Source organism: Eublepharis macularius, chromosome 9 (genome assembly GCF_028583425.1).
Source record: "Eublepharis macularius isolate TG4126 chromosome 9, MPM_Emac_v1.0, whole genome shotgun sequence".
Lineage (NCBI taxonomy): Eukaryota > Metazoa > Chordata > Lepidosauria > Squamata > Eublepharidae > Eublepharis > Eublepharis macularius.
In genome coordinates, this window is record NC_072798.1 from 3,139,484 (window position 1) to 3,166,183 (window position 26,700).

At 49.3% G+C, this 26,700-nt stretch overlaps 1 protein-coding gene across 4 annotated transcripts in view; it reads right to left on the reverse strand.

The window, feature by feature from the left end:
• Positions 1-24,327: 24,327 nt before the first annotated feature.
• Positions 24,328-26,700, reverse strand: part of FLNC (filamin C) — a 100,909-nt gene continuing 98,536 nt past the window's right edge. For all 4 annotated transcript variants that reach the window (XM_054989331.1, XM_054989330.1, XM_054989329.1 and 1 more), the window contains one exon: positions 24,328-25,663. In XM_054989331.1, coding sequence (XP_054845306.1) covers positions 25,476-25,663 — 188 coding nt within the window. In that variant the 3' untranslated portion in view covers positions 24,328-25,475. The remainder of the gene's footprint in view (positions 25,664-26,700) is intronic.

Below are 26,700 nucleotides of genomic sequence, written 5' to 3' on the forward strand. Positions count from 1 at the left end.
TGCATGCCAAAGATGGGTGCCATGTGTGCCCCCTCTACCTGGCAAGAGCCACCTGAAGGCTTCCCCAGCCCCTTGTCCCTCTCAGCTTTGGACATGTCCAGGCACGCTTCTCGCCCGTCCTAAGCCAGGCACCCACCCAGTAGGCCTCAAAGGAGAAGTTTTGCAAGCCTGCATGCCAAAGATGGGTGCTATGTGTGCCCCCTCTGCCTGGCAAGAGCCAGTAGGCCTCAAAGGAGAAGTTTTGCAAGCCTGCATGCCAAAGATGGGTGCTATGTGTGCCCCCTCTGCCTGGCAAGAGCCAGTAGGCCTCAAAGGAGAAGTTTTGCAGGCCTGCATGCCAAAGATGGGTGCTATGTGTGCCCCCTCTGCCTGGCAAGAGCCACCTGAAGGCTTCCCCAGCCCCTTGTCCCTCTCAGCTTGGGACATGTCCAGGCACGCTTCTCGCCCGTCCTAAGCCAGGCACCCACCCAGTAGGCCTCAAAGGAGAAGTTTTGCAAGCCTGCATGCCAAAGATGGGTGCTATGTGTGCCCCCTCTGCCTGGCAAGAGCCAGTAGGCCTCAAAGGAGAAGTTTTGCAAGCCTGCATGCCAAAGATGGGTGCTATGTGTGCCCCCTCTGCCTGGCAAGAGCCAGTAGGCCTCAAAGGAGAAGTTTTGCAAGCCTGCATGCCAAAGATGGGTGCTATGTGTGCCCCCTCTGCCTGGCAAGAGCCAGTAGGCCTCAAAGGAGAAGTTTTGCAAGCCTGCATGCCAAAGATGGGTGCTATGTGTGCCCCCTCTGCCTGGCAAGAGCCACCTGAAGGCTTCCCCAGCCCCTTGTCCCTCTCAGCTTGGGACATGTCCAGGCACGCTTCTCGCCCGTCCTACGCCAGGCACCCACCCAGTAGGCCTCAAAGGAGAAGTTTTGCAAGCCTGCATGCCAAAGATGGGTGCTATGTGTGCCCCCTCTGCCTGGCAAGAGCCAGTAGGCCTCAAAGGAGAAGTTTTGCAAGCCTGCATGCCAAAGATGGGTGCTATGTGTGCCCCCTCTGCCTGGCAAGAGCCAGTAGGCCTCAAAGGAGAAGTTTTGCAGGCCTGCATGCCAAAGATGGGTGCTATGTGTGCCCCCTCTGCCTGGCAAGAGCCACCTGAAGGCTTCCCCAGCCCCTTGTCCCTCTCAGCTTGGGACATGTCCAGGCACGCTTCTCGCCCGTCCTAAGCCAGGCACCCACCCAGTAGGCCTCAAAGGAGAAGTTTTGCAAGCCTGCATGCCAAAGATGGGTGCTATGTGTGCCCCCTCTGCCTGGCAAGAGCCAGTAGGCCTCAAAGGAGAAGTTTTGCAAGCCTGCATGCCAAAGATGGGTGCCATGTGTGCCCCCTCTGCCTGGCAAGAGCCAGTAGGCCTCAAAGGAGAAGTTTTGCAAGCCTGCATGCCAAAGATGGGTGCTATGTGTGCCCCCTCTGCCTGGCAAGAGCCAGTAGGCCTCAAAGGAGAAGTTTTGCAAGCCTGCATGCCAAAGGTGGGTGCTATGTGTGCCCCCTCTGCCTGGCAAGAGCCACCTGAAGGCTTCCCCAGCCCCTTGTCCTTCTCAGCTTGGGACATGTCCAGGCACGCTTCTCGCCCGTCCCACGCCAGGCACCCACCCAGTAGGCCTCAAAGGAGAAGTTTTGCAGGCCTGCATGCCAAAGATGGGTGCTATGTGTGCCCCCTCTGCCTGGCAAGAGCCACCTGAAGGCTTCCCCAGCCCCTTGTCCCTCTCAGCTTGGGACATGTCCAGGCACGCTTCTCGCCCGTCCCACGCCAGGCACCCACCCAGTAGGCCTCAAAGGAGAAGCTTTGCAGGCCTGCATGCCAAAGATGGGTGCTATGTGTGCCCCCTCTGCCTGGCAAGAGCCACCTGAAGGCTTCCCCAGCCCCTTGTCCCTCTCAGCTTGGGACATGTCCAGGCACGCTTCTCGCCCGTCCCACGCCAGGCACCCACCCAGTAGGCCTCAAAGGAGAAGTTTTGCAAGCCTGCATGCCAAAGATGGGTGCCATGTGTGCCCCCTCTGCCTGGCAAGAGCCACCTGAAGGCTTCCCCAGCCCCTTGTCCCTCTCAGCTTGGGACATGTCCAGGCACGCGCAGGGTAGTGTGGCCCCTGGAGGTGGGGGGTGGGGGGTGTCTCCTCACGAAACGACTGTAAACAGGGAAACAAGAAACTTTTATTTACAAAACAACCTTGAACAAACCCCAATCACAGCAGGCTCTCTTTATGAGTGTGCACCGTCACCCGCCCCCCCCCTCCCCAGCAGTGTGGCCATGTCCCGGCGCATGTCCTGGACCGCTTGACCAATCGTCGTGATCTCCTCCGCCATCCTGGTCACCGCCGCCTCGGTTCGGTTCACTGCAGGAGAGAGCACAATGAGAGCCACGCACCCGCCATCTCACCCCATCTCCAGTAATGGGTTCCCTTCCCCCCCACCTGTCTCCATTGGGGAAACATAGGACAATGGATCTTGCCGGCACGGCGATCAATACCGCGGCCACCACATAGCCACAGATCTTCGCCGTCGCCAGTGGCTCAAAACCCTGATGGCCCACCCGCCTCTCGAAGCAGAAATGGCACCCCACTTACACACTCTGAGGCAGGCCTCCACCGCGACCTGCCCACGCACTGTTATGGGCACATCCTCCCGCTCCAGCTCTGCCCTGCGCCCCTCATCCCGCGAAGTCCCCGCGCTGGAACCGGATGAGTCTGTGCCGTTACAAAACGTTATGTGTTCAGGGATTTCAAGGGCGGGCAAAAAATTCACTTCTGCCAACGCCAGGCCCATCAAGCGCCCTGGCCGCGGCAGGGGGGAGCCCTCCCCCGCCCTCATCCGCACATCCGTGTCACACCTGCAGACCCACCTGGCTCCATGGTTGTGGCGGACTCAGGGCGGATCGGGGTATCCGCCACCACTCCGGTGGGCGATGATGGCGGCGCACGGAGGACAACCGCGCCCGGCACCTCCTCCGCCTCCTCTCCACTGGTCACGGATATGATCTCTGCCCCGTGCTCCTCCCCTGCAGAAGAGCAAACAGTCAAGACACAGAGCTCCAGCGCCGCGCTCCCCTGGCCCGCCAAGCAGGCGCACCGCGCTCTTTTTTGTCCCCCACCGGCAAAGGGGGCGTGCGAATAAAGTCAGGGCCGGCGCAAAGCGCGCAAAGCGGAAAAGCTGCTCACCTCTCGGCTGCTGGCCCGCCGCCGCCAACCGTTCAGACTCCTCCTGAAGGCGCTCCATTGCGCGGTGGTGTGGCGGTGGTCGGAGCTGACCCCCCTGGCGCCAGCGCAGGAAGCGGTCCCGGAGCTGGCGGAACTTCCCACGGCATTCCTGTGGCGAGCGTGCGACGCCCGACACCGCCAGGCCGCGGGAGAGCGCCTCCCAGGCGTGCGGTGCACGTGCCCGCGCCCCGCGCATTAGCTCCCCCGCGTAGCCCATGCGCAGGATCGCTGAGAGCAGCATGTGGACCTCGAACCGACGCCAGGGGCTGCGCGCTCGGACACGAGGCGGCATCGCTCCACGCTGTGCGGCGCGCTCGCGTCTGGAAGGACTGTTATATCCCCTCGGCGAACGGTCCACAGCCACACTCCACGCACCCCGAGGGGATGCGGAACACGTCAATCATCACGAGGCGCCCCGATTCGGCAACCCCAAGATCCGCCCCCACCACAAAGAAAGGTGGATTGGACCATCCAGGGAATTGAATGTCAGCAAAATGTTCATTGGGCGGACATGCAGGCGGGGAGCCGGCCCTCAAGACGTAACAGAATCGGCGGGCACAGGACCGGGGAGCCCAGTGCTTCAGGCCAGAGACGCCGACAGGTGTCTGCACAGCCGTGGGTCCTGCACACATGCGGCCAGTCAGCGTGTGGCGGGCTCTACCAGAGACAATCTAACAAGACAAGGCCTGCGAAGAAGCTGGGTTGACCCTTGCAAGGCCCAGAGTGGCACACAAAAAGTTTGGAGTTTTTTAAAATGAATGCAATCTTTTAAGAGAAAACAATAAAGCTTTTTAAACAAACTGTGTAGTGTGCATTCTGCATGCAACAAAGGTTAAGGGAAAATATAGGCAACGGTCATGCCGGGTGCAGGACCTGCCCGCTGCTCTTGGGGCTGGCACCCCGCGTCACTTCGAACAGCCCTTTCAGCAAACCCCAACAAGCGTCGGCAAACCCGGACAGCGCGCATAGAGTGCTATGACGCGATGCCAACTTATAGTGACGATCAATGCATGACGCCACCTGCCGGCCACTTCAGGTGCAGCAACTGATGGCCTATTTCTCGGCCATTTTCCTGTGAGCATGCGCCAAGGGAAGCGCGTCACAGAAGTACAGCCGAGAACCCGTGGACGGTCGACCGCGAACGCGTGTAGGGGGGGTTCCGAAACACACTGGCAGCACGTGAACAGCAAAACCCGCTGGAGACACGTGTAAGTGCAATCGCGTGGACGGCACGTGAAATGCGTCACGTCTGTTTCGGCTCTACACTACGGCTGTATCTGCTCCAGTCTTTTTTCAATGCATCATTAATGGTAGATGTTGGATAATGATATTACTCTCACAGATACTGGGAAGCAGACCTTTTCATGCCCACAGATAGTCCCCTAACCTTAAACAGCTTCTCTCTTACAATAACTACTTCTCATCGATACAGACTGCCTGTAATAATCCAAAATGCCAACTTTGGCCCCATGTACATTCCACTACCACAATCACCAGACCCAACACTAGCAGCACCATCTTGGGGGTCTTTCAGTTTCTCATCTTCCAATGTTAGGTGACAACTCTACTCTCTCCACTGGAGAAATAAGCCAGTCCCTACCCAAAAGAGCAAAAGGACATAATCTGACATTTAAGTTACAGTACTTGGAAATTAATGGGAGAACTTTTTATCTTCCGGGACATTCCTTTGCTGACCTAAGAGTAGTAGTTTTCTTATAGAAACACTTCAACGGGAAATTATAATGTGAGATTGGTGAATTAGAATACCCGGGTCCAGTCAGATTTATTATCTTTCCACCGGGCCTGCATGACAGAGATGTTCTGCCAGGCATATGGTGGCTGAGGCGAGCAACTAAACCTGCCTTCTGTCAAGAGGTAAAAGCGTTTGTCGCCCCCAGACCATTTTCATCTGGTAGCAGGCCACCCCGCCTGACAGAGCTGTTTAATTTGTGGTGGATATACAAATGTGAGCAACTGTCTTGTATAGATTTTATTGATTGATTATTTAATTTTTGCTACCAAGTTTTTACTGTATTTATTGCATTTTGAGATCCACTCTGAGCCCACTTGCAGCGAGAATGGACTATAAATTGAATAAAATAAAAAATATACCTATAGAAAATTCACGGCGGGCCACTGCTAGTACATACAAACAGTTCATCTGATACCAGAGGAGAGGTGCCACCAGCCACATAGAAAGCGGGTTCGCCCTCCTGACTATGGAAGGGAGCCACCGTCAGCTCTCCAACTACATCCACAAAGGTTGATCCACACACTTGCTCACTCCTAATCTCAAAGGAGAGCAGTAACCCACAAGTCAAACCCAGATCTCCCAGGAAAAGCCCCAAGGTAATCTAGGTAACAGACAAGCTGGCAAAGCCCATAACATCATACCACCAATTTCTTCAAGATGATACTGGGGTCCCAACCCACTTTCTAACCTCAAACATTATGCCAACACCCCCCATGGTCAATCAGTGGATGAAAGTGATACACGTACGGACAGCTGTCCATTCTATCCTCCTCAAGTAGATCGCTTGTACTTTTCTACTTGTACCCTGCATTTTCAGGATTTTATTGAAGCCATCTCTTGCATGGCCAACACAGATGAGGATATATTAGCAACTATCACTGAGATCCCATGCACCCAAAGAGGAATCCCAAGACATCCAGGGCCTATGCTTGGAGGCTGCAACCAGTGGAAGAAGACTGGCCAGGTACCACTGGCCACCTACAGGAATAGATGACCCCCTCACACCCTCAGAGGACTGCACTACACCCTATTAGACTTCGTAACTATGCGAAAGAAGAGATTTTACAGTGCAGCTAGGATACCATTGTCTGGAGTCTGAGGCTCATCCCCTAGACTTACCAAGAAGGGGGGGACACAGTTGGGGGACCACTACCCAGCCACCCCCAACGGACACCCTGGATGGAGGGGGAGAAAGAGGCCATCCAGCCACAGGAAGGTGGAGCAGCTCCCAAGCCCCAGAGGGTCAGAAGGAGCAGGTGGGAGCCAGCCAGCCCCACCCTCCAGTGGGAGACTTAGAGCTCTGACAGGGGAAGGAAGGACAGCCAGGAGGGGGCCAGGGCAGAGGGAGAAGGCACAAGAAATAGGGACAGCCAGCCATCAGCCAGCCACCTTACTGGCAGGACAGCAGAAGCAGCACAGGGCCATGCCCCAAGCGGCAAACAGGGAGGAAGGGAGTAATAGAGACCAGCTGAGGCTGCTGGAAGCTCGGAGCAGAGGAAGCTTGGCAGCCAGCCAACAGAGCACAGCTGTAACTGTCCAACACAGCCAAACTAGCTACCCCCAGGTGCAACTGCTTGAGGCAGCCAAGACCAATGCTAGGAGGCAAAAGAGGGGTGTGGCCTGGCAGGTGGAGCCAGGAATGAGGGACAGGATATAAGGGAAGTCCACCCACAGGGTGTGGTGGGTTGTGTAGGAATGTGATGGAGGGGGGAGCGGGGAAGGGGGAAAGACCGACCGACCGACCGGCAGAGAGGAGGTGGAGGAAAAGAGATGAAGAGGGGGAGGAGTAAGATCAACAGCTGGATGTGGACAGCTGTCATGAAAGGCAGCCAGGACAATGTCAGGTTGAAGGGACCTGCAAGTGGACCAAGAGGGTGTGAGGGTGAGGTATACCCCCCTCCTTCCACAGAGCGGGTTCCCACAGATTCCCTGAAGGTCCTTTAAGGCAGAAGTCAGGCAGGATGGCGCCTCACCAGGTGATGCCCAAGGCAGAAGCTGACAACCGTTACAGTTAGATAAAATAGGGTTAGATAGTAAATGAGTGTAAGCCAATGCTTCTGGTTCTCACTGAACTTGTACATTTTGATAATTTATGGTCCTCTTACCTCAAAGTTGGAAACGGTTTTCCAAGACTGGTAATTTTAAAAAATGGAAGTCTAGTTAATTTTTCTGTAAACGTTACATATATAGGATAAAAGGCCTTATTTCAATTACGTTGACTTCTAGATCTGGAATTCTAAAAGCTATCATAAATTACTCGAGCTGCTGCTATTTTGCTTTATTCCATTCTGTTATTGTAGAATGTATGTAAGAGTATATATGATTTTTAATTGAAATTTTTTTTAAAGGTTGCACAGAAAGGGATTAGTGGCTCCTCCCTGGCAAAGGAACCATTTTACCAACATGCTTTTCCAAAGAGAGACGTGGAGTTTAATGTTTACTCCTGCCTACTTAATCTAGGGAATCCAGGAGACATTCTTCAGCATTCTGTCAAACTTCCTTTCATAAATCTCGAAAAGGACTTCAGTAGACCCGACAATTATGCAAAATTTGGTAAGAAGACAATCAGTATATTAAACTGCCTTATGTGAAGTCAACCCATTGGCCCACCTAGCTCAATACTGACTAGCATCATATTCGTCTCCCTAAACTGCACCATGCCCAGAACAGGTTACAAGCTGATACCCAAGTCATTCAGCACTGAAAAGCAAAAGAAAATCCTGGTAGATCACCACCCCCTTTGAAAAAAAAAAAAAACCAAGCAGCCACCATGAAAGAACACCATATAACCCCCCCCTCTAATAGGTGCACATGGAGAAAGGGGACATGACAACACTGCTTGTTAGTCAAAACCCCAAATGAGAGCCAGGATTAGACGCTTGCAATAATTGGGGGGGGGGGGGAATTGCATCAAATTCATGTGCAAGCCGATTGTGTCAGGCACAAACATGGTCCTGTGATAACTACATCAGGAACACTTCTGAGCATCGCTATTACGAGGAACCGGCTAGCCTCCCTTATCTGGGTGCAGGGGGAATGCCATGACCAGCTCACTCCCCAACAGCCACCAAACACCCAGAAAGACAGTGCACCCTCCTAACCCACAGGAGAGAAATCATCAGTCCACCCTACTATACCCACAGAAGGTTAGCCACCCCTCATTCTCTCCTAACATCACAGCAAGGCTGCCTCCTGTCCACCCCCTCTAGCTTTGGAGGGGGAGGCACAGAAAAAAGTTCCCCATTCTGGCAGATGAGACCAGTAAAAGCAGCAGAGACTCAGAAGGCGACACCACCCAGTTCTGTCAAGATGGGACTAGGTTCTGCTCTGTTTCCCCAAACCCCAATAATCTCTCTCCTGAGAAGCTGTGCCTGAGGCGGGAAATAGGGTACACATGTTTCATATATGGTTTCCCCTTTGGGGCATGATTAATTGGTCTGCCAAGTAGCCACGGTGCTTTCAGGATCTGTGACATATGCCATCTTCTAGTGTTGGGTGCCAACTCTACTCTCTCAATTGGAGAAATAGGCCAGCCCCTACCCAAAAGAACAAATGGACATAAATCTGATATTTCAGGTCACAATACTTGGAAACCAGTGAGAGAACAGGTTATCTTCCAGGAGTGTTAACATGTTATCTTGCTGACCTAAGAGTGACAGTTTTCCTATGGAAAATCTTCAAAGGGAAATTACAATTTGAGATTGGAGAACTAGAATTCATTGATTAGAATTCAGCCCCCAGGGCTGAACAAGTATATAGGATTTGTATGCCATGATAGATGCTAATTTTCTGCACCTCCCACTACTACACATACTTCCTATCAAGCAGATTCGATTTTGCATTGTATGTCTGCATCCTGACTTCAACTGGCCCTTCTCTGTAACACTCTTCCCACCTATTGACCTGGATATACGGGCCGATGGATCTTCATTTTCACTTGTATCTAACAAAGGGAGCTTTGACTCATGAAAGCTTACACCCTCGAAAAGTTTGGCGGTCATTAAGGTGCTACAAGAATGAATTTTGTTCTACTACTATAGACTAACATGATTAGCTGCTGAAAATCTAGTAAGATCTATAAATACGCCCATTCAACCATTAGTTATTAGTTATTGCATGCTGCAATATTTTTCTGCACATTTATTGCCTGTGAGCCCAGAGGCAGCGGGTAGCCCATTGAGGCAGAGAACAAGATGGTCAAGCAGCCCCCTCTATACGATACACCCCACTTCTGCAGAGTAATATAAAAGGCCCTGGCTGGGAAAGTAGCACGCACTGGTAATGGCTATGGATTATGCTGTATTCATTTGCAGTATGTAATCCACTTTGGATCTCCAAAAGGCGAATTATAAACAAATAATAATGGTCAAAGTTTCATGCAGTTAAACTCATCTAGTGATAACACAACTTGAATCCCCTGGGTAAATTATCACACACATCAAGAGCTTGTTCTTTGGTTCTCCCAGGCACAGGCACACAGGCCCACGTTGGCAGGAGAACAACTGCATTCTTCACTCATCACAGTGCAGACCTGCTCCTTAAGCTAAGCAAGAAGACAATCCCATCTTATGCCCCATTTGCATTCCCTCCCCAGGGTATCATCAGCACTTTAAGTAGCCCAGATTCCTTCTGTATTAATTTCACAGCCTTGGCAGGAAAATAGTATAAGAGACACTTAACAGCCCCGACATGAAGAGGATTCTCCCCCCCCCCCCCGGACTTTTCCCCATCACCAATATAAGACAATGTTCCCTCTTCGGGGCAGGCCGAGGATAGTCTAACTTCTCCCATTAATCCTAGCCAGGTCAGCAGGGTCTTTTCACCTTCTGGCAACCCACCCACATCCCCTCACCTTCTCATTTCTGGTTAGGCCTGCTTTCTCCCTTCCCTGTTGTACCTTCCCTCTAATCTGCCACATTCCTTTGGGTTTACACACGCACCAGTTCTCTTCCCCGGATGCTTTTTCCTGGACTAGTCACAGGTGGAACGTATTTTGGGATAAACTCTAAAATAAACCGGGCACTAGGAATTTGTGTTTGGTTATTTTCACTATACTTGGAACCACTTCGGGTAAACGGCTACTGCAAATTGACACTCTCTTAGAACTGTCGAACTTTTCTTTTATATCTAGAATTGACTAATTTCTCATTTCTGTCCTAGATCAGATAAGACAAAGATAAGTTGGTTTAAGTGCCCATCTCCCTCTCTTGGGTGGGATGTTCAACTTACATGGTGTCTGCATATACTTAAGACTAAAATGTTCCCTGGAGCCCAGCACTGAGTCTTAAAATGTACAAGGAGACCTAAGCATATGTATATATCTTGACCAGCTCCAAGAGACCAGATATCTCACCCTAGCAGCACTGGAATAAACAGGAGCAGACAAGTGGAGTCAACCCTAATACAGAACTTGCCTAGCAGGGATAATTATAAGTTTTGTAGCTGCAGCCCGGTGCTCTTGCAAGGTATCTCTAAAATTCTTCTAAAAATCTCTTCCCCAATATCTTCAGGGAAATTGAGCCATCTGTAGGGTCAGAAGCCACCAGTAGGGAAGGCTCCCATTGGCCTGGAACCAGAAACTGGACTGGGAACTGGAGGAAGAGCAGTCCCAGCACAACCAAGTCCAGCAGCGCCAGGTCCAGCAGCCCGAGAAGCCAAGGCCAGGCAGCATGTATATAAATGTGGCAGCCACCGCCTCTGCCCTGAGCCCCTAGCGAAGGCCAGAGAGGCGAAGGAAACTCCCATGGGCGACCTTCAACCTCGTCCGGGAGCAGAAGGTCATCACCATCAGTTTTCATGGTGAGGACATCCCAGCAGAAGATGTAAAGTATTGGCTCGAGCAGCGGCGCCTGGTGCTCGTCCCACCGACCAAGGTGCTCGACTCTGCTGAGAACTGGAATGGAGAATTCAAGGTGGTCGTGGCCCTCGAGCGCTATGGCCAATAGGGGGGCTGCCACCTGCCACGCTACTTCGTCAGGGGCACCAAGATCGGCAAAACACGTTACAGCAGCCAGCCCCAGTCCGGTAACCAATGCGACTCTTATAACCCCATCAGTCCAAACTGCACCATCCCCTTGTGTTACTCCTGCAGTGGCTGAGGGCACATCTCTGGGGCCACGCAGGAACCTGCGCTGGGAGCTGGAACACGATTACTTTCTCTGTCTCCAGGCTTATTACATCTGGCAACCCCCAAACATGTATGAGCGGAGGCTGGCTTTGTAGAGGATGTTGCCGGCCTTAAGGGAAACAGGCGAAGTGGGCAACCATTTCACAATGGATGACTTCTTGGGCCCAATCAGCTCAGTATGAGGGGTGGCAACAGGCAGACCCTGATCAGCCAAGTTGCAGCAGCGACCCTCACTAGCTAAGCCTTCTTTGATGATAAAGAGTGGCCTCCAGTGGTAAACCAGTAAACTAGTAGCTGCAGTCCATCCTCCAACCAGCCTAAGAAGACGGGCAAGATAAAGCTGCAGGAAAGCAAAGCTGTGAGGATGCAAAAGCAGGGGCGATAGAGGCTCCTCAGACACCAATTGCAGCAGACACCACCTTCATAGCTGAGCCAGCCGGGGCCCTCCTGGGTAGGTGGAGGAAGAAGCAAAGGAGCAGGAAGCATGCGCGGGCGGGCGGGCGGGTAGCCCCATAATCAGCTGCTGTTTTAGCTGGACTCGGGGCCCAGCACTCCCTGGAAAGCAAAGGAGCAGAGACCCAGTTCTAGAAGGACACTGAGCCAGGGGAATCGAGGCGTTTCAAACAGGAGCTGCAGAATCACAGGTAGCCGCCGCACACCTAGCCAACCTTGTCTGCTCCAACCAGCGGCAGCTCTCCAGGGTCTCAAGGCAGGTCACCTCCCATCACCTGATCCTTTTGCCTGGAGTTGCCCGCGATTGAACAGGAGACCCTCAGCATGCAAAGCGGATGCTTTAACCACTAGGACACAGCCTCATCCCAAGTACTCGTCTTAAGCAGACACACTGCATGGGGCTTTCTTAGCATTGCACTTGGCGGCCTGGTCTGGCAGCCTGATTCGAACCCTGTCTCTGTGGCCTCTGGGTTCTTTGCCCAGGGCTCCTCCCAACGGCTAAACCACAGAACCACCTACTTCCATTGCAGCTGGCACCAGCCAGAATCCCACTATCCCAAGGCAAAGGAAGGAGGAGAGCCGTGGGGTGATGCACAGCTTGCTGGAATCGGTGCATCTCCAATGAAAATGCCCAGCAGCAGCCTACGCAGCCAGAGTCCCAGGCCAGGTGCATCAGGCCGACGAAAGAGCAGGAGACCGGTTCTGCACGGACTGACAGCGAAACCCCTCCAGCTTCAAGCAGATGGCAAAAGCAGCTTGTGTTGGTGCAGTCAGAGGATCATCCTTCCAGGCCAGATGAGCGGAGCAAACAGGGGAGCAAGAAGCCACAACGGTAACCAGTCCAAGCACAAGAAAAGGAGAGCTGCAACCATCTGCAGGGGGGTGGGGGAAGACACATGAAAATGTCCACAGATGTCCTGGAAATTAGCTTTAGAAATCCACCCAACAATATTTCAAGCCATTAGTCTCAGTCAAGTGGTCTAAAAGATAAGAGTAACAAAAAAAAATCCAGAGTGGAGAATCTCTTCTCTTATTTACATTTTTAAAAATCATACCCAAAGCCAACAGTTCTATCTCTTGGGTCCAGCCTCACCTTTAGAGACTAATTCTATTTCCAAGGTGTGAGCTTTCAAGCATTAAACACATGGAGTAAGATCTGTCCCTTTTAAGTGAAGTGATAGAAAGAAGAGCCGATTGGAGGGGAAGAACACTTTTTCCTTAATCCTAGCTGCAAGTATAAAGATTGGTTCAAGCCTCTGACCACATCCAAAAGACTCTTAGCCTTGGACCAACTGTCCCACTGGACTCAGGGTTCGACCAAAATATAGTTGAATATTTTGTTTGATTGGATAGCAGTTGCCTTTTAATAGTTGTAAGCCACCTTTAGAGAGAAAGGAAGCAAATAAATATTCTAGCCAAATTTAAATCAATCATCTTCAATCTCATATCCATATCACAAGAGGACCACAAAGTACCTGTCTCTTAAAGGAGCGAGAGTCCAGTAGCAACTAGTGACTAACAAAATTTGGGGTAGAGTATGGGCTTTTGTGAATCACAGCTCACTTCTTCAGCTCAGATCTTCAGCTCTGAAAAAGTGAGCTGTGTGACTCATGAAAGCTCATACCCTACCACAAATGTTGTTAGTCTTACAGGTGCTACTGGACTCTTGCTCTTTCTTACTGCTTCAGACTAACACAGCTACCCATCTTGATCCTTCTCAAAAGGAAACAAGACTACTTCAAGCTTGCTCCTTACAAACACTATGAGCCAAAACACACGTTAAGAAAAACCTAGGTTCAGCACGTGTTCTCTTACCTCAAGGTTTGCCGGGATCTGTAGGAGTCCTGGAAGCTTAAAGTAGGCGTCCTGGAAGCTTAAAGATCTATAGGGGTCCTGGAAGCTTAAAGTCCTGGAAGCTTAAAGGATCTGTAAGCGTCCTGGAAGCTTAAAGGCGTCCTGGAAGCTTAAAGCTTAAAATACAGGCGCCTGTATTTCCCTTTCCCTTTTTGCTGCTCTGTAAATGCTAAACTTTAAGCTTCCAGGACGCCTACAGATCCCAGCAAACCTTGAGGTAAGAGAACACGTGCTGAACCTAGGTTTTTCTTAACGTGTGTTTTGGCTATTTCTTCTACCGAAATATCCCCATTTTATTAGTGCCAGGAAACCATTTCTCAAAGCAGACATGCTCAAATAACTGAGGCTCATTTAAATAATACCAGTTTAACACACACACAAGCTAAAAGAGTAATCCATTTCCCTGGGGGACAGACAACTCCTTTTCCTATGTGCCGCACAATCTCATGTAGAGTTGGGTAGGAGTAACTGTACATATGAGTGGCCTATCAGGGGATCGTTTATTCAGCTGCTGCCTGGGGGGGGGGGAGATTCCCTAATTAGGCACTCACTGCCCCTGTGAAAGCAAAGCCATTTAGAGCATCAACACAGGGGAGGAATTCTCCATGGCATTTCCCCCTCCTTTCCCAAACTGCCTGTAGACATATTACTATAGCAATATTCTCATAGTGGTAAAAATCCCACCCATGGCTGGGGAGGAGGCATGCAAAAGAGAAAATTGCAGGCACAAAGGGACGGAGGGGGGAACTGAATCAGATGCGGGCCAGGAGGTATGAAGCACCACATTGTCCCCATCTCCAAGGTGAACAAGCTAACTTTGAACACAGTTTTTTCCAGAAAGCGTATATCAAAGCAGGTTTGGGAAAAGCTACAGCAAAGCAAGAGAAACCCTGGAAGGTGAAACATGGAATAAAGCCTGTGCGTGGAAGCAACTCTAGATAGCACAATAATTAATACTTGCCTTGAACGTTTACTTTCAGCTGTTAATAAAGTTCCCACTATAACCACAGGCACTAAAGCAAAGTACCAAATAATTATTAGGACCCACTAGAGTAACACAAAACAGCATGTAAACCTTTTTGAGTTTTCCAAAGTCCTTCACCCAAGTGGATGCTAATAACGAGAAGGGGAGAAAAGCAGATACGCCAGTACCTGAACTCTTGCTTGCATCCTGGGTCAGAAGCCAAGCAGACTAGTAGGCAGTCCAGGGATCCGGTTGCACCATTAGCCTTCTCAGAAAAGGGAGAGCACATCAGCCTGCCATTGAAACTGTTAAGGGCAGAACAGTCCCTGGCCGAACGCCAGATAAAGCAGGCAAAGCCCTTGAAAGCCTGAGAGCAGAAGAAATACATGGCAGTTACTTTGTTGGCAAAAAATGGAAATTTAAAGCACTAAATTAAAAAGGGAAATATTACCTAGTGGCAAGTAGCAAGAAAGCCTACAAGGACAGTCGCATCCTAGGCAATTTTCTCCCACCTGAAGAAAGCCTCTCTTCAGCAGCTTAACTTAAGATACTTCCTAAACAGACAGAGAGCCAAGCTACAAGTGACGAATTACACTTGCCTGGCAAGTGAACAGACCCTGTTCACTTGCCATTTACTTGCTCTCCAAATGAATGGCAAGTAAACGGGGGGGGGGGAAGATACACGTGAGGACCAAGCTACAAGTGACGCCTGACACAGGTTGGACACTTGTCAGCTTCCCTCAAGTTTTGATGGGAAATGTAGGCGTCCTGGTCTTGTAGCTTGGCTCCCCGATGGCTGTCCAACAGACTTTTCAACTGCCACTTGTCCAACATTCTGCCAAGCTGCCTACATTTCCCATCAAAACTTGAGGGAAGCTGACAAATGTCCAACTAGTGTCAGGCATCACTTGTAGCTTGGCCCCGAGTCTGTTCACTTGCCAGGCAAGTGTAATTTGTCACTTGTAGCTTGGCTCTCAAGTGTATTCCTCTCTGTTCACTTGCCATTCACTTGCTCTCCACTGGATCAAGTGGCACGTAAGTGAATGGCCAGTGAACAGGGAGGAATACATGGGAGTCTGTTCACTTGCCAGGCAAGTGTCATTCATCACTTGTAGCTTGGCTCAGAGCTTGCAGGTGTAACCCCTATAAGCTAACTGGTTTAGCCCTGTAGGGCACAGTCAGTAGCTAGAGCCAGGCAGCTGAGGAAGGTGCTGGGGAACTGCATAATTAATACTATCTTATCACCTTTAATAAGACAAGTGTTGTATGTGAACAACATGACTTAAAGTGGTATTTGTGTATTGTGTTTGGTTAGTGTTACTGGGATTGTATTATTTTTGCAAGGCTGTAATTCCCCAAGAAGAGGTCAGAAGCCTGGGCTACAGTTGCTTCAAACTGGAAGGACAGTGAAAAAGGACTCTATCGCTTGTCTGATTCCACCAAGCTGAATTGTTTACCTTTTCAAAGACATTGTTGGTTTAAAGTTTCTATATGGTTGCACTTACGAGTTTAGTTTTTAAAAAAATATATTTTATTAACATCACTATAATTTACAAATACAGAAACAATATAAGGAATTACATATCATAAGCAGTTTGATGCATTACAGTACTAAATTTAGCAAATTCAATATAGCTAAACACAAGTGAGGTACTTTTGAGTTTAGTTAAAAAAAACAGTTGTATTGTATTAATTGTTCAAAGGTTTTTAAAAGTTTTTTTTCTTAACTTAAATTAGAGTGAAAGTTTGCTTCCTGAGCCCCATAGAACCCATGTAAGGAGACGTTACATGAGCAGTCAAGCAATTCAAAAGTAAAAGCCAACAACAAAACTCACCAAGAGTCTTTCATTGGAAGCACAACATAGGTCCCAAAACAGTGTGCCCGCACAACTCACCTGCTTTGCACCACAAGAGACAGACTTTCAATCTATGCAAGGGTGTGCTTTCCCTAACCCCTTCATATAAGGTTCAGGAATTAGCAGCCTGATTGGGGAGTCCACCTGGGGCTGCTAATTAGCTTTTCAATTTAAAGAAAAAGGAACAGACTGAAGATCCAAATTGCAGATCTGTTGTGTACGTCATCTAGTTTGTGGTGTATTTCTTGTGTTCACAGTGTAATGTTTTCAGGAAAGATGTTTTGGGTACTCAAACATAACCTTCGATTGCAGATTTTTAGGACAGTTGTGGGTAGGGTTGCCAGCTCAAAGTTGAGAATTTCCTGGAGATCTGGGGGGAGAAACCTGGAGAAAGTGGGGTTTGGGGAGGGAAAAGACCTTGGCATGGCATAATTCCAGAGTCCACCCCCCACCCTCCAAAGTAGCCATTTTCTCCAGGTGAACTGATCTCTGTGGCCTGGAGAGACCAGTTGTAATTCTGGGAGATCTCCAACCACTACCTGGAGGCTGGCAACCCTAGTTGTGGGTGCCTGGGGGTGGGGGTGGGGAAGGCAGGGAAAATGCAAGGTGGATATTTCTCCAGGAAAGCTTCTAAATAAGGGTGCACTACCTTTGTAATATTTATCACAGAGCAATAGCTAGGGTGAGAGGAGAGAGTCAGAGCATTGCCTCATCTAAAGGATTTTTGGAAAAGACGAAGAGAGCTGTGATTCTCAAAAGCTTATGCTACAATAAAGTTGGTTAGTCTTAAAGGTGCCACTGGACTCTTTTTGATTTTGGAAAAGAACAGAGCAAGAGTCCAGTAGCACCTATAAGACTAACAAAATTAGCAGAAGGGTATGAGCTTTCATGAGCCGCAGCTCACTTCTTCAGATATCAAAGAACAGGCTTTTAAATTTTATTAAAGAACGAGTGCGAACAAACTGCACTGTTCAGAAAGCAAATGTTTCTGGAAGAAAAGGGTCCACTGGGAGTGCACCAACAGTGAAATCCCAAATCTAGTTGGTCTTTAAGGCGCTGCTGGACCCTAATCTTGATCTTCTGTGACAGACCAACACAGCTACTACCAGCCTGAAACTTTTTTCCTGGGAAAGAGACCCATTGATTTTACTTCAATAGTGTTCTGAGTAGACTTGTTTAGGGTTGCATTGCAAAGCTTCCACATTTCTTTTAAAAGCTTGTTCTTATTCACCTAAGGTTGCCAGCAACCTGAAGAAACAATGTCCTATCCCTTTAACAGAGGCTTAAAGGGATCTTATTTACCAGGTGATGTTGTTTACCTGTATACCATGAAAAGGTTTAGCTGTCCTTTCCATACATAAAGCTTCCATTAAAGGGACAGTCTAATACAGCTGGACGCAGGGGCCTGACCAAAGGCTTTTGGCTGGTTATGGGGAAACCACCCATTTTGATTCATTACTTTGAAGCCACACATAGCAAAAGAGAGTGCCTCTGCCCCTAGATAACCCAGCCCCTCTAGTCTGAGATTTTCCTCTTCCTGAAAATGCAGAAGAGAAATGATGTTACACACAGGCCCTGCTGATGTGACCTGGTTTCTGACAAGCGATTTGCGGATTGCCATTTTTTCAACCCTTGTAGCTGATGTCATCTGCACCAATATGCAAGCAATTATGGCTCTATGTATTGTCGAAGGCTTTCATGGCCGGAGAACGATGGTTGTTGTGGGTTTTCCGGGCTGTATTGCCGTGGTCTTGGCATTGTAGTTCCTGACGTTTCGCCAGCAGCTGTGGCTGGCATCTTCAGCGGTGTAGCACCAAAAGACAGAGATCTTGGTGACACTGAGAGATCTCTGTCTTTTGGTGCTACACCTCTGAAGATGCCAGCCACAGCTGCTGGCGAAACGTCAGGAACTACAATGCCAAGACCACAGCAATACAGCCCGGAAAACCCACAACAACCAATTATGGCTCTCTTTGTATTCCTGCAGCGCACACTGCTGTTAAAGGCACAGCTCCAAAGCAACTTCAGCTCATTCTTTTTACACCCATTCTTACAGAATTAGAGAGTTTTAAAAGCATCCTGCATTTAAAATTGTGCCTACAGGATTCATTCTTACTGGTATCTGATGACATGAGCTTCGACTCACAAAAGCTTATGCCCTGGAAAATATTTTTCGACTCTAAGGTGCTGCTTCTGGTCTTGAATTTTGTCCCACAGGATGGTGAACATTGGAAGTTTTAATAATTTTTTTTTTAAAAATCTTACTGATTTACATTATTAATCACCCACCTTTTTCACTGAGATTCAAGGTGGATTGCGTAATGTAAGTCAGTGAAATTGATAGGATGAGATCTAGCAGTAGAAGAGCAAGATTTGGATCCACTAGCACCTTAAAGACCTACTACTGTACTCAAATCTTGTTTTTCCACTGCAGACCAACACGGCTACCCACCTGAAACTAATAAACAGTGTAATAGGACTGGGCCTGTAGAAATCTGAACAAATCATAAGTATTAAACATGACAAGTTCAACAAGCAATAAATGGTATTATAAATAGAAATGCAATGTACTGAGAACAAAATTATGCATACAGCAAGAGATAACATATACCATGTACATTAGTCAATATAAAACTACCATTGAGAAAAACTCCCTACAGTTCTAGGGACGGCATGGCTTGGGTCTGGGGACTTTGGATTAGGGAAAGCATGACGTGATCTTGTGGCATTTTAGTGATATTTGCTTCATTTCCAACAAGTAGGATTGCCAAAGCCAGAATGGAAAACTGCAGGAGATTTGGACATGCCAACTGGGTAGGGGTAGGATTTCCAGTTGCTTGCCAGTGGCAGGCAATCTCCCATGGGTTTGCCCCATTGCCCTCTGATCACTGGCAATTGGTGGGAAGTGGCCAACTGTCCCACAATTGCCCACCACTGGTGGCAATCTGGGACAGCACACAATAGGTGCGCTCTCAGCGAGGCACAACAACATCGCTTCCTCAAGTGACATCATTGTACCAGTGGCAGGCATGCTCCTGCACTCCACAGGGGCCAATTTTGGCCTCAAATAGGCCGAATTGGCCCCATGCCTGCTACCAGCACTTCCCAGAAGTGATGTCATCGTACCTTGCTGCTCGTGATCAGTGGGAGGTGGCAAACTGCCTGGCGATCGCCTGTCACAGGCAGGCGACCCAGGAAAGCACACAATGGGCATGCTCCCAATGAGGTGTGATGATGTCACTTCCTCAAGTGACGTCATCATGCCAGCAGTGGGCATGCTCCCACACTTCACAGGGTCCAATTTGGACCCAAACAGAAGTGACTTCATTGTGTCTTGCCAGGAGCAAGCGCTAGTGTTACCAGTCCCCCGGTGGGAGTGGGGGACCTCCCACTCCCAGCCTCTGCTCCCTGCCAACACTCACCTGGCCAGCAGAGGAGAAAGCATGGGGAATGGGGCAAGGGGCTCCGGAGTGTGCATGGTTCGGAGCTCTTCCTTGTTGCGCTGGGAATGATGCCAGGCCTGATTTGGCCCGGATTGGGCTGCAGCGGAGCACAGAAGCGCTCCCAGGGTGGCCCGCGTAACGACAGCACTTCCAGGAAGTGTGAACAATGAAGATAAGGTAAGTGCGGGGCCTCCAACCTACTCAGCAGGGATGTAACGCCGAAGAGTCCACCCGCTGAAGCTGCCATTTTGACCAGAGGAACAGCTCTTGGCTTCCAGGAGATGAGTTTTAATTTGGGGAGAACTCCAGGCCCCAACTGCTGGTTGGCAACCCAACTCAGATCAGTATCCTCCACCACTGGCTGGCAGTGGTTCCTTGGGGTCTCAGGGGGAGGTCTTTCACCTCACCGACGCTTGTTGCATCTCTTCCTTGGTTAGCCCTGGGCAAACCCCAGCCTCGGCAAATGGTCAGGTCAAAGACCAAGGACAAGTCCGCTGATACTTCTGCACTTTTTACGACAATCCCAGCAGCAGGCAAAAGCCATTGGCAGGTGATGTAATGATGAATGGGTTCGGGCTGCATAACTAATAATCATTTGCATAATATGCAAATTAGGGCCATTGGGGGCTAGAAATCCCAGGGAAAGAGTAGAACAGAAAAGAAGACAGCACGGACCGTTCTGAAGGATTGTGTTTTCCTTAAGCGTTGTTCAGGTTGCCCTCGAAATGTTTGGTAAGCCTTCCGCTTTCAGTGTGATGCAGACTTGCAAGTAGGCACATGTTTAGACCGTGTACCAGCCCTGGGACTCACAGCTATGCTCATCTGGCCAGCCATATACATTTATGGGTTGGGAAGGCTTTTGTGCAAGTCGGATCGTTCTCTAGTGGTATCCAGAAAGAACAATGTTGTTATTCCACCCCCCCTCCAGTTTTATCAGCAGAGATCCGCCTTGTTGGAACCCTGTGGATCTGTCTCCTTCATTATAAGGGATCTCCCAAGTTCAGTCTTGAGACCACTGAGTCCTAAACTTCTAATGTAGCAAAGAGTCCAGTAGCACCTTTAAGACTAACCAACTTTATTGTAGCATAAGCTTTCGAGAACCACAGCTCTCTTTGTCAGATGCATCTGATGAAGAAGGCTGTGGTTCTCGAAAGCTGTCGATGCATGCGACGAAGAGAGCTGTGGTTCTCGAAAGCTGACACTGCATCTGACGAAGAGAGCTGTGGTTCTTGAAAGCTTATGCTACAATAAAGTTGGTTAGTTTTAAAGGTGCTACTGGACTCTACTATTTTGCAATTACAGACTAACATGGCTAACTCCTCTGGATCTAAATTTTAATGCATTTTAGATAAGAAGGGAAGATAGAATTGGAAAAAAACCTGATTCAAGCATTCAATTGAGCCTGCATCACTATTTTTGCTACCAAAGCCAAAAGGGAAGCCCCCGGGGGCTACAAGACATGCAACAACAACAACCGGAGGACGCCACAACAGTAATAGTTATATAATAATTTATAATAAAGTGCAAAGGTGCAATGGTGTACAAACAAGGTACAAAAATTCAAAAGATACAATAATTACAATGAATACAAAACAGCAGTCTGTCGCCAAGGTGATTAATTTTACAACCATACAATGATGGGCTCAACTGGAGGTGGAGAGTGCAGTAAGGAAGGGTTGGAGAGAAACAGTCCAGAAGATCACGCAAAGAGTAAAAGGGACCACGCTAGCCGACGGGCTAAAGCTTCCATTTACAATTCCCGTTTCGGAGCTTCTTCTTCCAGGGCTAGTCTTTTATGCAGGATTGTGTAGATGGATATCAGATGCTCCTACACACAGACACACCAATTAGAGTACCCCTGTTGGTGTGCAGATAGGCTAACCGTTCTGGTTGGTCAATGTCTTCATCAGCCCCATATCAGCAGAGTCACTCTTGCTTTCGGAGATTTTGGCTTCAGTCCTGCGGAACGGTGCCCCAACTTTTCCTCTCCGTTTCGCTACCTGCTTCTGAGACTTCCTTGCGCGCTCCGTGCCGGGATCGGCGTCCCTGAGTTCCGAGGCTGCGGATACCAGCGGGCTCTCTGGCCCAATTGGAGGAAATCTCCCGCCCGCTCTCGAGAGCGCCCTGGAAGAAGAAGCTCCGAAACGGGAATTGTAAATGGAAGCTTTAGCCCGTCGGCTAGCGTGGTCCCTTTTACTCTTTGCGTGATCTTCTGGACTGTTTCTCTCCAACCCTTCCTTACTGCACTCTCCACCTCCAGTTGAGCCCATCATTGTATGGTTGTAAAATTAATCACCTTGGCGACAGACTGCTGTTTTGTATTCATTGTAATTATTGTATCTTTTGAATTTTTGTACCTTGTTTGTACACCATTGCACCTTTGCACTTTATTATAAATTATTATATAACTATTACTGTTGTGGCGTCCTCCGGTTGTTGTTGTTGCATGTCACTATTTTTGCTATGCTGTGGGACAGAAAAGGTGTACAAAGAATGAAAGAAAAGGCAACCCCCCTTAGGAGTGCCAACTATAAATGTCTTATGAACTCAAAAGAACCTTTAGAGCCCCCTCTGGTGCAGCATCTCATTTGCAGCAGTGGCCAGACAGATCGATCTGTCATGTTTATTGCAACCACCACATCTCATGACAGCAAAATCTATAAATTAATTATGTGTCACGTGGAGCCCCGTGGCGCAGAGTGGCAAGCGGCAGTACTGTAGCCCAAGCTCTGCTCACGACCTGAGTTCGATCCTGGCGGAAGCTGGGTTCAAATTACCAGCTCAAAGTTGACTCAGCCTTCCATCCTCCCGAGGTCGGTAAAAGGAGTGCCCAGTTTCCTGGGGGTAAAGTGTAGATGACTGGGGAAGGCAACGGCAAACCACCCCGTAACAAAAAGTCTGCCAAGAAAATATGCTGTGACGTCCCTCCGTGGGTCAGTAATGACTCGGTGCTTGCACAGGGGACTCTACCTTTTTTTACCACGTGGAGAAGTCCTTTCTTTCGTCTGTCATGAATCCCACTGCCTATTAGTTTCGTTGAGAGACCTCATATGCTGGTGTTAGGAGAGAAGAAACTCTGTCCACTTTCTCTACACTACGCATCGTGCATACTTTTATATGTTGCAGCCATATGCCACTTACCACCCCGCCCCACCGTTCCCTTGTGGCTCAAGACAGCTTACGATTCATAATCAACCCAATATTCAATTAAAGAAAACCCTTTGCTCACATTTAACCTTTGATCTAAACTTTCCAGTACTCAAGAAATGTGCAAACTAAAAAACTTGTGTACCAAAATACACGAGTGCTTTTCTTTTAGCGTGTTGTAACATTTTTGCTGTCAGCATTCCTTGAGGGCGGTTAAAAGCAGATCCCTTGGAATTACCCCCTTCGTCCTTGTGGCGCAGGGGAAACAGGGATTGTATTGTTTTGTGATTATTGTGAAAGAATTAGAGAGGAGATGATGAAAGCTGCCATAGCATAGTGGTTAAGTGGTTGGGCTGCGAATTAGCACTCTGCTGGTGCGATTCCCACTACTGCCATGAACTCAGCAGGTGGGCTTGGGGAAGCCGCTTCTCTCAGCTCAGCTCCCCAGCTGGATTGTGGGGATAAGAATAACACTGACTTTGTTCACCTCTCTGAGTGGGGCACTAATCTGTTTAGAAGGGTGGTATATAAGAGCAGTTATTATGATAAGACAGCTGCTGTAGCATAGTGGTTAAGTGTTTGGGTTGCAAATCAGCACTCTGCTGGTTCGACTCCCACTACTGTCATGAGCTCTGCTGGTGGCCTTGGGTCAGCCACTCCTTTAAGCACCAGCTTCTCAGCTGGATTGTGGGGATAATAACAACACTAACTTTGTTCACCAATCTGAGTGGGTACTAATCTGTCTAGACGGGCAGTATATAAGCACACTGTTATTATTATTAGAGATGATGTAATTGCTCCACCCTTGGCTAGAGTACCAGGCCATTCAGCTGAATAGCTAGCTACCCTTCATCTTTGAAACACCGATAAGGCAGGACTTTCCTTTGCAAAAGCCGTGCCGATCTTTCCTCACTAGGGCTTGTTCCCTTCTATGTGCTTTAATAGTTCTATTGTCATAGCAGATCCCAACGAATTACTGAGAACAGAATTCATTATTGTCGTTTTCCCAGCCCGGTATTGCCTGCTCTGTGACTGCAGTATGGGACCCCTTTAAATTGAAGAAATTGAACTGAGGATCTTATGTATGCAAGGTGTTTTCTTCCACTGAGCAACAGCTCATCCTCCACTCCTGACGTTTTATTAAAATAACCACAGCAAATGCTCTCCAATAACACCGTTCATCTTTTCTTTTTGCAATTCAGTCTTTAAAAAATATAGATGATGTCCCATTCTTATACGTGTTCTCCCATCCAAACATTGCTCACGTCTTCATCTGCTCATTCACCACAACTTAAAATCCTCACCCCGTCCCGCCCGCCTTTCTCAGAGGCCTGGCCTGTTGTGGGGCGCAAGGCAGCTCTGCGCACGCTCAGGCACATATGGAGCTGGCTCAGCCGTTACGGGGATGGGACTGCACACCACACGGGTTCTGGCGGTTGGCCTTCTTACCCATCCCAAACAGGTTTTTGGTAATACAGTAGAAAAGATGAAGCTCAGCCAGGACAGTTAATAGCAAGTAACCTTTATTGCTGGGGGCAGCTCTCTGCTCTGCCTTGACTACTATTGGCTGGTGGAGGTGCCATTCCAGCCCTGTAGGACACACGCAACCACAAAACACTTCGCTAAAAAATGTCCCTCCCCCCTCCCACAGGGGGGGAATTCAGTGACAAACATCCTCCCCTCACAGGCCTGGATTTTTACTCCCCCCCTCCCCCAGGTATTTTTGGTTTTTTTCCTTCTTCCATTTTTTTAAAAAAAATTCTCTCCAGTTTGGGCTGTCTGCCTTCACAGTGATGGCCGATGAAGAAAGGGCAGAGATCATGGGAGAAGCTACGTATCGCCCCTCACGATGTTCGTAAAACGTAACTCTTTGGGCGTTGCGTCCTCTTGCAGAGCTCCCCGGCATTTGGGTGGGGCTTCTGCAGGGGACCTTCTAAGGCGCTTGTGCCTTTGCTCCGAGTTCACACGCAGGACCTATGCTTCCTGGAAACGACTCACTCAGCAGCATCGTTTCACGTGATCCTTGCCCTCCACTTGTGGGCAGGGTCCTTATAGTTCACAGAAGCTCTAAACATCTCCGGACTCTGCTCTTTGCTTCTTCCTCATCCCTTCCTGCTCCAAATCCTCCTCTGCTCCAATGGATTTATCCTTCCTCAAAGCCAACCTGATGTCCTAAAACTAAAGAGGGACAAGACTGGGCCAACCTGTATTGATTTGCACTGTGCCTCAGTCCCCACTCACTGGTGATGGCGCTGGAGCTGGGTTTCCATCATAACTAACGCAGCCTGCGTCCCACGCCCTCCTCGCTTCCACCACTAGAGGGCATCCACTTCCTGTTCACAGAACGACTTCCTTTCCCATATCATCACTTCCTCCTGAGATTCGGTTTCAGCCCCTTTCTTTTTTCTCTCCCTGGGCCTCACTGTGAACCCAGTCCTTACCAGCCACAACGGTACACATCCGCCTCCCCTCCCCCCTCCCGATCCCTTAGCCGGGAGAAATAGTTAAAAGGCAAAGTCCAAACAGGCAAAAAATAAGTGTCCCAAGGTTCTTCACACTTGCCCCGCCCTGGGGCAACACAGATAGTTAGTGACGACCGGTCCTTGGTTTGGAGGTGCAGGGCGGGGCCAAAGGGGGTGACCTCCGCAAGCCCCCTAGGGCACGTTGACTTGGTAGGGGCTCCCAGGGACACTCTCATCCCCCCATTTCACAATGAGGATGTAGTCTCCTTTCTCCTTGACGGTGTAGGTTACGTTGTACACCCGATTGCCCATATGCTTAACATAAACCTCCTCGCAGGGAGTCTTGGGTCCGTGAACGCCCACCATCAGCATGTTGGTACCTGTGGGGAGGAGAGACCTGAACTGTAGACACTAGCTGATGGTGAGCAATATATTTATTTTTTTTTATTAGATTTATATCTCGCCCTCCCTGCAAACGGGCTCAGGGCAGCTGACATCAACAAAACATCAATAAATACAGTCTTAAAAACACCGTAAGACTATAATAATTAAATTTCAGGCGTCGTTACACAGGCCACTATAAAAAGTATAAGCTTAAATTCTACACAGTCTGCTGTTGAATGGCATTCAAAGTGGGATGGAAAACGGGGCATGGCATTCAAGAAAAAAGACGAAGAGGAGACGGATGCCAGTCCCCAACCAAAGGCCCGGCATTCACCACCTTACAGGCCCTGAGGAAATGCAACGGATCCCTCAGGACCTGAATCTCCAATGGGAGTGCATTCCACCAGGCCAGAGCCACAGCCAAAAAGGCCCTGGCCAAGGACAGGTGAATGTCCCTTGGGCCAGGGATCACCAGTAATTGCTTATCTGCAGCGCGCAAGGCCCTGCGGGGGAAATAATGGGAGATGTTTCTGAAATGCTGATTTAGGAGACTGCCTGCCCAGCCCCTAACGTGCCCAAGCAGTTTAGGCACGCACCGCCCATTCCTAAGAGGAACATGAATTCATGCAGACCCAGGGTTTCCCAACTCCACTCTGTTGGGTTTGGTTCTACTCTGGATTAAAATCAGAGACTCTTTTCTCCCTTACAGGCCATGGCTCGAAGGGGGAGCGCAGAAGCCCTCTGACCACCCTCTTCCTCCTGGCTTATGACCTCAGGGGAACTCCTGAAGCTGCCTTGTTGGACACCTAATACATGTTAGCATCTTTCCAAGGTAGAGAACGGACCTTCCCAGATCTGCTGTCGGCAGGTGTTCTAATGGGAGATGCTGGGACTAAACCGGAGATCTTTTGCCTGCAAAGCATGTGTTCTGCACCACTGACCTGTAGACTGGAGCCTCGTACATATGGTTGCCAGGTCCTGGTGGGAGAAGGGGGGCCTGGCACTCACTTTTCTGGATGCATTCATGCATGGG